At 25.5% G+C, this 11,335-nt stretch overlaps 2 protein-coding genes across 2 annotated transcripts; both read left to right on the top strand.

Moving 5' to 3' along the window:
* Positions 1–76: 76 nt before the first annotated feature.
* Positions 77–11,314, top strand: LOC132923445 (symplekin). The gene is made up of 17 exons (XM_060987440.1): positions 77–402; positions 475–671; positions 735–968; positions 1,035–1,190; positions 1,274–1,422; positions 1,495–1,649; positions 1,721–1,954; positions 2,925–3,339; positions 3,419–3,626; positions 3,700–3,886; positions 4,629–4,870; positions 4,954–5,132; positions 9,787–9,947; positions 10,026–10,149; positions 10,239–10,603; positions 10,667–10,795; positions 11,080–11,314. Exons 1-17 carry the CDS (start codon positions 367–369, stop codon positions 11,176–11,178), a joined length of 3,270 nt encoding a protein of 1,089 aa, XP_060843423.1. The 5' UTR covers positions 77–366; the 3' UTR covers positions 11,179–11,314.
* LOC132923448 (uncharacterized) lies at positions 6,996–8,605 on the top strand. Its single transcript, XM_060987444.1, has one exon. The coding sequence runs from the start codon at positions 7,583–7,585 to the stop codon at positions 8,153–8,155; it is 573 nt and encodes a 190-aa protein (XP_060843427.1). The 5' UTR covers positions 6,996–7,582; the 3' UTR covers positions 8,156–8,605.
* Positions 11,315–11,335: the final 21 nt, after the last annotated feature.

Genomic DNA, 11,335 nt, shown 5'->3' with positions numbered 1-11,335 from the left:
ACTTTATCATCATTGATATTAATCATAACACTGATAACAGATAACGGAAACCATTGGCTGAGGTATCAAACTAAAAAGTATTAAAGTAAACTATCAACGATTAACCATCAACGTAAACGTACCATCACGCAAATCGGAATTATTTTTTATTCTTTAATCTTTATTTTCTATCACAATTCACGAATTTATAAATTAAGAATTAAGATAATTCGTGTTTTGTAATTCTGTATCAATTAACAATAATGATTTACTAATATATTTAGTATTCAATACTCACTAATTTTCATCAGAAATCATTCATGTCTTTTATCAATATTCAATGCTTGAAGTTCCTGAAATTAGATACTGAAAATTAAATTTTAAAAAATGCGTGTAGAACGTAGTCAAAGCCCCACTGAGCAGGTTAACTAAGAAATATAATTTTAATTTTTAAGAAAATAATATTCACCATTGTCCATATTTTATTTTGTTTAGGTGACCAGCATTTTAAATGAAGCTGCCGTGGCTCCTGATGAAAATACTAAACTTGATTTACTACTTAAAGCCAAAGAAGTATTATTATATCAAGAACCAAAATTTTTACCACAATTTATTAATGATGTAATTGCATATCAAAATGATCATAGTTCTACAATAAGAAAATTTATTGTAGCGTTCATAGAAGAATGCTGGTAATTTGGTTGAGAACAATTGTTCTTAAAGATATTTTATTGTTATAATAATTATTTTTTCAGCAATAAAGAAAAGTCAAATGTTTGTGTCACATTACCAAATGTATTAATGCTACTGAAAGATCGATCACTTGTTGTTCAAAAAAGAGTGGTGCAAGCAGCTAGTAATATATATAGAGCTGGATTACAATGGATATCAATGACTGATTTACCTAGTTCTGATCTATCTACTGTATGGCAAGATTTAACAAATTTGAAATCGCATGTAATTAACATGATTGACAATGATAATGAAGGGTATTTAAGAATTATTGTTTTTCTTTTCTAAATGTAGAGAGTAATTTAAATATTTTCTTTTTGTAGTATTCGTACTCAAGTAATTAAATTCATGGAAACAGTAATACTTGTACAAACATATAAAGGTGAAGGTGGTGTAGATCGTGAGAATGATTTATCACTTGAAGATATACCTTTAACTCTAAAAGTTACTCGCCGTAGAAGACTTGAAGATGAAGCAAAGTATTTAATATGCAATTATATTATATTGCCGTAATATAAAATAAAGAATATAATATTATGCTAACAATGATTTTGAATTTCAGGGTGGTATTTGATCTTTTGTCAAGATTTTGTCAATCTGGTAATGTAGGCTGTGCAAATTTAATGACTTGCATGGGATCATTAGCATTAATTTCCAAATTCCGTGTGTCATTTATTGAAAAAGTTTTAACTATATTAGAAACGTTAACTAGTAAGAAATGTCATGTAAAAATCATTATTAAAACCAATTATAATTCATTTATATTTTTAAATTTTTTTTTAGAAAATATACCTAATTCTTTAACACTGAGTCAATCAACCTCTGTTCAAAAAAATCTTAAATTACAATTATTAAGTTTATTGCGTCTCCCAGCTTCAATTGAACATCAGCAAATTATTGGAAGACTATTACTAGATATTGGGGCTTCTAATCAAGAAGTATTTAAACAATTATTAATATAATATATATATAATTTAAAAATGTATAAAATATTCTATTTTATTTTTAGATTATGAAAGCACTTCAGGTTCTGTCAAAAAATGAAGATAGTAAAAAGTTATTACGATCCTTAAAACGTAAGAATGATGATAAAGATGATAAAAAACCAGATAAAGATGATATTCCAGAAAAAAAGAGATGTACTGAAGGTACACCACCAGATCGACATATTAATTCAGTTAAAGCATGGGTACTTGAAAAATTATCTCCAGAATCCATCACAAACCTAATTATGACATTCATGGTAAATATATATAATTATATTAAGATAAACATGGTGATTTCTTAAATTCTGAACCATATTCACCACATAATTTAAGATTCTGAATGAAGTAATAGATGTATTGGTTTAAAAATATTATTTATTTTTTGTCTATTATTATTCATAAATTATCACATTTGAAATTTTAAAAACATGGTTCTTCTACTTTGATGATGGTTTCTGATACCAATCGAACAATTTTAGTTATTGATCACTGAAAAATTCATACCAGTTGAATTAGTCATATTTCTAAAAAAATTTTATATTAATGTTGAGTATTTGGAATTTTTTTCTGGTGTTATTTAAAATTAATTCAAAAATCTAAATCTAATATGGCCAAAATAAAATTCTCTTCTTTAAAATAATAACAAAAAAAAATTACCAATAACTTATTATTCTGTAAAGCGTGAATGTTTTTCTTTTAAAGTAACTTATTTCTCATTAATTTTTATTTTTCCGTAATTTATATTGCCGTTACATTAGATAATTAGAAATTGCCCAAATTGTTGCCTCTTTATTAATAGATGGCTTCATCATCCTTAAGAGAATGTTACACTTGTGCGTGTTGTCTCCGTCTTACTAACACAGGGAAATTACTTTCTAAAGAACCTATTTTATTTTGTACGTTTGTAAAACGGAGACAATATGTCATGCTGGTATAGCTTCCCCTTCAGGATGATAAAATAGAAAAAAAGATCAATTACTTATTGTTTATTCAAATATTTTATAATATAAGTATTAAGTAATACAGATAACATACTTATTAAAAAACAACCTTTATACTGCCACAAGATAGTCTTTTAATGCTATAAAAATATTATGATTCGAGAATATGGTATTTATGTTCACCTAAAATTTCAAAAGAATAAAAATTTGAACCCATAATTTAATGATAAAAATTATAATTTGTCTTGTATTTTTTTTCTAATAGCTTTTATATTTTAATTTATAGCCTAAATTACCATCAAAAATGCCTTCAGCTTTTATAGCAAATTATACTCCAATAGCTGCAGCTGGTACTGATAATCACATTAAACATGTAGCAAAATTGTTAGCTACCTTATTATGTGGATCAGATATTGTTATTCCTGATCTGAAGTATATAACCCAAAATGATGATGAATCTATAGAAGGAGTAAAAGAAGAAACGGTAAAAATGGAAGAAGAAGATATACTTTTAGCTCAGCCAGCAGAATTAAATATGAATAACTGTCAAATTGATCCTATTGAAGCTGAAGAATTAGCTATTGATGCTTTACTTAGAGTTTTAGATACTAGTAAAATTATATTATCAAAACAGTTTAAAGAAGTACACATTAAAGCTATAACTAAAGTGGCAGTTATGTGTAGTGATGATTTTCGCAACAGTAAGTAATATTTAGTAATGTACTCCATTAAAAAAATAATTATACACCTAGTCTACATGTATATTTTATTCTTATTTAGCCATACTGGACTACATAAATTTGGATATGCCTAAAAATATGAATTTATGTTTATCATGGTTATATGAAGAATATAGTGTAAATCAAGGATTTATTAAAGTGCCAACGGCATTTAGAAATACTTTATCTTCAGAACAAAATTACAATACTGTTTTATGTGCATTAATCAGAGGTGCATTAAATATTGCAGATCCTAAAGAAAAAGAAGAGTAAATTGGATTTTTAATAATTATACAATTTTTACATAAACTTTCGATTTTAATTGTTGTAATATATTTACAGTGCTATAACCACTTTTTATTTTGAAAGTCCATTAATTACTGATGACGCTGTAGATATTTTGAAAGAAATTTGTGGTGATCATGCATTTGGTCTATTCATTCTCAATGAATTGGTTACTAAACGCCCTCCAAGACAATTAGTGTATTTAAATGCACTTCTTTTCTTCACTTCACATAAGAATGATAAAGTAATGTATTTACATAGTATTTAATAAATGTGTTTAATAATTAAATATTGATATAAAATATTATAGTGAAAAATCAATATAATATTTTTCTATGCTTGTTTTAAATCACTTTATACAATTTAAATTATTTCTAATTACTTTTTTTAATAAAATGCAAAACTGATTTATTCCTACAAATAATTTAAGACTTGAAAAATATTATGTTTTTTGACATTTTTGTCTATATAGATCATTAAAAATGTTACTAAAGAAAATAAATACAATTAACTCGATTATTTATGGTAAGTTTAAGGTATAAGGTATTGCAACTACCATGGTTAACCATATTCTGTGGATAACCAAATTTTCATATTGGGAAACAAAAATATTTCTAACTTTAGATTTTAAATCCCCTGGGTATAATGGGGCATTATCATTCAAGAAAATAGCTTTCGAAGGAAGGTTATGAGACTCTATAATTTGTGGAATAAAAATTTATAGAAATATTTATTTTTATGTGAATGTAGGAACATAATTCTTTTAATACTGTGGAAGACGGGATATAATCGAGCTTATTTATTTAAATTGTTTATTATCAATTTTAAATAATAATTTTATAAACAGCTTTATTATAATTTAGCATTTGTTTTACTTCTGACTATTGGAAAATATGTGTTTGTATTTAATGTAAATACTTATAAAAGAAAAACTTAATATTTTTAGTGACTCAATTAATTAATTGAATTGTGTTGAATATTTTTAGCTTCGAGAGATTGCATTGAATTTTATCAGTAAATTGTATAAAAATAAAGATTTAAAAAATATTATTGAAGAATATGCTACTTTTTACTTGGGATTCTTAAGATTGCAATTACCCCCTGATGTACTTTTTGGTCATGAAACAGGCCGATTGGTCAAATCTGAAGTGTGGGATGAAGATTCAACTACAGCTTGCTTATATCTATATTTCATGTTAATGGCTGATAACTATGAACTAATTCACGAGTATGACTTTTATACTTAATTTAATACTTGATTTGTGTCAGTATACATGATAATATTATATTTATAAATTTATAATACATTAGATTAGCAGCTGTATTTTCTAACTCTCAAGGAGAGGTAAAACGTTCAATAATAAAACTTTTACCACACCCTATTCAAAATATGCCAATGAATTCAACTGAAATGTTTAGACTTCTTGAAGAAATACCAAAAGGGTCTGAAGCAATGATAACCCGAGTGTTGCATACTATTACTGAAAAAGGTGAGTGGCTTAATTTTTATTTTTAAGGGCGTAACACAAAATAATGTTATGGAATTTCCATGAATAGGTTTTTGGTTTTTAATTTTGTAATATATAAAAAAAAAAGGTGATCAAGTGGATATTGTTCTGCTGTATAGTAGAGATGGAGATGAGTAGGTCACTATAATGGATGAGTTGAATTTGAATGAAATAACAGGTATCATTGTATACGAAAAATGATTCTGAACGGAGATGATTTGTCAGTCTAGGTCGGATAATTAGTAGGATATATTATTATATTAATATTATTACCTATATTAAAAATTGTAATATATCGTTATTTTGCTCGATTTCATAAAAAAATTAATTTCATACACTCGTAAATTTTTTTCTATATTGACACTGGAGTTTTATTTTATAGTTATTTGAAGAAAAAGTTATGGAAAACCTTGTGTTGGGTTTTTTAACATTAGATATAAATCACAAAAATTTTATTAATTTTCAACTTTCAAAATTCCTTGCAAATTTTCGAGATTTTGACATATTTTGAAAACATTTGAACTTTTAATGCTTATAAACAAAAATCTTGACTAACGGTTTTTATTTTTATTTTTTTTACTATAATAAGAAACAACTTATAATAAACCTTTAAAATTTAAAAAAAATGTTGGAAAGCCAAATTTTGTTAATCGGCATTTCATAAAAAAAAATGTTGAAAATTTAATCGTAAATAGATAATGCTAATATAAACATTTGGTGAAAATGTCAAGTATTTATAATGATTCGTCTTTGAGTTCAGCAAAATCAAAACAAGTGGTCATGCGTAAAAATTCCCATTTTTCCGTTACTTTTTCAAGGTTTTTCCTGACGCTTTTGAAAATTACTGGAATTTTTTTTATACTTTTGACCCCTAATGTACCAACTAAATTCAATTTCCTTTTCAAAGAGGGGCTGAAGTCAAAAATCAAAGCACTATTACTAGTATTACTACTCCAATAGTTTCTAAAACGTGATAACACAAAAAAAAATAATAATAATAAAACACACATCATTGTATAATCAATACATTCATTCCACCCCGTTCAGAATCTAAAATCACCGATGGGGGAAAGTTTTTTTTTAAAAATGAGCTAATTTAAGTTTAAGTTAAGCCATTAAATATGAACTATATAGTTCAAATTTTAGTATATAGTTTTTAAAATGAATTACTTCAGAATTAGTTCATAACTAATTTTAATATTATTAATTATTGTAGTTCAAAAAGTGTGAAAATAGAAATAACCATGGGTAAAAACTTATTTAGATATGGAAATAACTAATAGACTGATGAATTAATTAAATTACCTGGAATTTTTCCAATGAAATATTATAACTTTATCGGTTAATTTTTATTGATTTATAATAATAGTGGTACATAATAGTATCACAGAATATTCTGTGGTATTTATAATTTATATATGGTTTGTCCATAGCCTTTGTACTAAGTATTAAGTCTTTGGGTTTGTCTAGAAGTTTGTCTATGTTCTTGTGTTATTTATATTCGACTATGTGTCCTGTGAGGATTTACCCATTGTGAAATATCCTAAAATAATGAAGATATCATAATTCTGGTTTTTAATAAAATTCACAGGGACAAGAACTACAAATATTTTATGTTTTAATTCATTTTAATGTTTTGGTAAAAAAGTTAAAAATTATAATTTTTTATTTAACTATTTTCAAAAAAATTTAATTTAACAAAAAATAAAATTGCAAAACGAAATTTAATATACAATAGGTAATATATTTCGTTCACTATAATTAATGTAAAACGTTATTATCAGCTTCAAGGAAAAATAATTTTGCTTTATACGATGATCATTGATCACAGGCAGAAATTGGGTTTAATTATTGGGGAGAGAACTTATTTTTTATTAGAAAATTTTCTGTTTTCGCCCATGCCAAGTCAAATTTGGTTGAATATAGTTTAACCTATAAATTGTAGCCTTGTAGGTAAAATGTTACCTACTTATGTCGTGTAAGTAGTGAACACTGACAATTAACCGTTGAATGCGCATGCGCGATGCAACTTATCGCATATTTATCCACAGATGATTAGTTATACTTGGGGATTGCCCATTATACCTGTGAATACTAATGCAAGGAGTTGCTACACGCATGCGCACTTCGAATATGTAATTCTAACACTGTTATTATCGATAACAAAATAATACAAGAATATAACGTTGAGTCGAGTAACTAACTACAAATTACAATACTGATCCATAGTAGCAGTAGGTAGTATATGTGATCTAAGGTTTTCACTTTTTCCATCTATCTATTATAACTTAAAAGTATTATACTATTATTTATTTCGATTTTTGAATAGTTAAACTAGTTTTTAGTAAAGTAAATAAATAATTATCAGATTCTAAATAGATTCATTAACAGTTGTTTTAATTTAAACTACACCGACACTGTTGACTGATAATATGTCTTCGTCAAGTGAAGATGATTCACCTTCGAATCCTACTGGAGTATCAGTATCAAAAAAAGTTAAAGACAAGTCAAAAAAAGATCCTTGTTCATCTACATTTTATGATTTTCGCTGTCCATACACTTTACGCAAGACTGATCAGTTTCGTTATATGAATCAACTTTGGACTGTAGGTGATATTGTATCTTTGAATGAAGAAACTTCAACTAGAATCTTTTACGCACAAATTCTTGAGCTACATGAAAATGATTTATGTGAAAAACGAGCAAAAATCGTGTGGTTGGGACCTAAAGCTAATATTGGAGTCACGGATGAATCAAAAAAGGTGCATTTTGACACTTTTCAACCTAACGAATTTGCACATATTATTGTTGATGACAGATTAGTACCCATTCATTGCTTAACATTTGTGATGAATGTTCCAAACTTATTTGAGTATAAAAAACATATTGGTATCGATTACTTAGTCAATACATATATTGTATCACATGCAGAAAGATATGCAGAATCTGATGAAGACGATGGACCAAAATCCAAAAGTAAAGTGAGGCGGCTACTTAACAAGTGAATAAAATAACTGTTATAATATATTATGTATTGTAAACCAAAATTATCATTATTAAATTTACTTTATATTAGTAAATACTGTTATAATTTTAATAGAATATTGTTTGATCTAATACATAGAGTAAGAATATCTAATATTAACAATACTAAAGGTAATACAAGATAATTTAAGGTAATATTATACTAAACCTAACTTCATATTATTATATAAAAGCTTTCTTGTTTCAAATGTAATTCAACACTTTTATTAAATACATTTCTTTAAAAATATATTTGATAATTTATTATAAATTAGATTGTTTAAGACATATTTTTAGTGTATAGTAGTATAGTACTTTGTACCAATATGTATTTAGTAAATATATAGTATTTGTTTATACCTTAGTTGTCTGCATAGAAATTTAATAAATGTACATTTTTGTTACTAAATATATCAGTCTTATGTATAGATTTAACTTTTAAATTATTATAATAAGTATACTTACTGTGTTTAAAAAATATCATATTTTCATTTATTTTACCTATTATACCCATTTATAGTAAAGAATAATATGATATTTACAAGGCCAGTGCTAGAAGTATTGGCGCCCTGGGCAAGACCATGTTTGGCCCTTTCAACCCCCCCCCCTCCTAATTTGGGTAGTAGTAAAATTAAGTTTTTTAGTAAGGTTAAATGAAATCAGTAGGTATGTATTTTATATTATAACTTACAACTTTATTACCTGATCATATTATAATATTGTAATAAGGTTATACTTATATAAACTTACAAAAATTGCCGCATTGCATAAAAAATAATATTATTTTAAATTATATACTTATAACTAAAATTAATATTAAAACTAGTTCTTTATATAAATATGAGATAATTGCAGATATATTATCAATTAAAATAACATTAGATAATGAATATTTCAATCGTGTAGACTGTTAAATGTTAATGCGTATTAAAAGATAAATTAAATAAAAATTGTTTTTAGTTTGGTGCCCCCTGAGTACTGGCGTCCTGGGCAGTTGCTCAGGTCGCCCATAGCTTTTGCCTGCCCTGAATATGTAGGTACCTATAAATACTATATTATATAGTATAATAATAATACTAGTATGTGTATAATATTCTAATATATTCCATTCTGAAATTTGTTGAATAATATAGTATTATATATTAAAAAGTTTTTCTTTGATCTTGGTAATCTTTTATTGGTTGGAGTAATCTAATGTACTTTCTTAATTTGACTAACTAGTAGAACACCATAAATCATCGCTCTTCCCGAAGCTGCTTAAATATTTTAAGGTATGCCCTTATTCAGACTTCTTTTGCTATAAATAATGTTTTTTTTTTGATAATTTATGAATAAAAATATTTGATTATACATATACAACTATAGAAGTACACATATTTTAAGTATCCGAGTTATTTTATTTATTTGGTATATAAACATAATATAAAATATATTTCAATATATGTTTATAATGTTGATTATTTGTAATACTTAAATACAGTTCAGCATCATACAAAAAAAAGAATAATATAAATCTAAAAGATTAACTTTAGAGATTAAAGACTATAATATAATTAAAATTTATTAAAAATATATATAGAATAACTACTTTATGTTTTATTTTTTGTTTTAGAAATTCCATCAGTTGAATTAGTATCAAGAGTTAAAAAATTATATGAAAATCAGTTAGTTGAAGTACGTTTCTTGGTACCAATAATATCGGGCTTAGATAAGAAATATATTTTGAATGCTTTGCCTCAACTAATAAAATTAAATCCAAATGTTGTAAAAGAGGTATAGTTTACAAATGTATTTTGTTACAAACATGTATTTTAATTGATTAATACAATTATTTATGTTTCTTTAACTAAGGTTTTCAACAGAATTTTGGGCATTAATTATTCAAACTCAAATCCTCCAGTCAGTCCAGCTGAACTTTTGATTGCATTACACACAATGGATTCGGATCCTAATGACCTCAAGTACATTATTAAAGGTAAAATAATAACTAATAACAATTTAAGATTATTTATACTTATAAAAAATATTATTTTATTTTCTAATATATACATTCTATTTTGATAGCTACATCATTGTGTTTTGCTGAAAAATCAGTATTCACACAAGAGATATTGGCTATTGTCATGCAGAATTTAATGGATATAAATCCATTACCAACTTTATTGATGCGTACAGTTATACAATCTCTGACAACTTTTCCACGTTTGATTGCTTTTATAATGAATATACTCCAAAGACTTATTCTAAAAAAAGTGTGGCACCAAAAGAAACAATGGGAGGGTTTCATAAAGTGTTGTCAGAAGACAAAACCTAATAGTTTTCAAGTGTTACTACAATTGCCACCAGAGCAGCTAGAAGATGTTTTATTTCAATGTCCAGAAATGAGAAAATCATTATTAGATCATGTACTTAGTTTTACCGAAGTACAAGTAAGAGTTAATCAATTAATTAAAAATAGATTTTTAAAGTTAAATTGTTTTTCCTTTTTTAAGCGTTTGCACATTCGTCAAGCAATTATGGATGTTATATTTGGAAAAAAATTGGAAGTACCAATGTATCAAAATTTAAAAGTGAAATGTGAACCTGTAAGCAATACAAATAATCAACATGTTATAGTGTCTGTAAGTAAATTAAAATAATTTGTTAAGATACTAAGCTAGTTGTTGCCGAAGTATAATAATATAAATTTGAAACTTGGAATACCATAGAATCCACCTTTTATTCAGTTAAAAATTATTAAATATATCATATATGTAAACTGTAAGTTAAATGCATTTAAATATTTACAATATATACTTTATTTATTTTTTAATAATAATAATATAAATAATATACATTGACGTGATTTATTACTTATGAATTATGATTATTTACATGTAGTTAAAATAAATTTATATTCTTACAGAACGAAGAAAAACAATCATCTGAAAACATATCTAATTTGAAAGAAGACGAGCTTAGGCCACCAGGTGATTGTGATGAAGACTCAATCAATGGAATATAGCTGTAATAGTGTAATACTACTTAAGAACATTATCACTATGTCCCATTTATTTGTACTTTATTTTAAAATGAATACAATTAATTTAATCAAGTGTTATATTAAAAATGTAATTGAATAAACTTTAATTTAATACATATTTTATTGGTTGTATGTATTT

The sequence above is a fragment of the Rhopalosiphum padi genome, chromosome 2 (assembly GCF_020882245.1).
Source record: "Rhopalosiphum padi isolate XX-2018 chromosome 2, ASM2088224v1, whole genome shotgun sequence".
NCBI lineage: Eukaryota > Metazoa > Arthropoda > Insecta > Hemiptera > Aphididae > Rhopalosiphum > Rhopalosiphum padi.
Note: the sequence above shows the minus strand (reverse complement) of the source record. Positions and strands in the feature narration are given on the sequence as shown.

Excerpts from the sequence above, each read along its gene's own strand:
- LOC132923448 (XM_060987444.1), top strand. The coding sequence starts at position 7,583 with ATGTCTTCGTCAAGTGAAGATGATTCACCTTCGAATCCTACTGGAGTA.
- LOC132923445 (XM_060987440.1), top strand. The coding sequence starts at position 367 with ATGCGTGTAGAACGTAGTCAAAGCCCCACTGAGCAG. Across the intron at positions 1,955-2,924 it reads ACCTAATTATGACATTCATG|CCTAAATTACCATCAAAAAT; the intron begins GTAAATATATAT and ends TTTAATTTATAG. Across the intron at positions 10,796-11,079 it reads ATCAACATGTTATAGTGTCT|AACGAAGAAAAACAATCATC; the intron begins GTAAGTAAATTA and ends ATATTCTTACAG.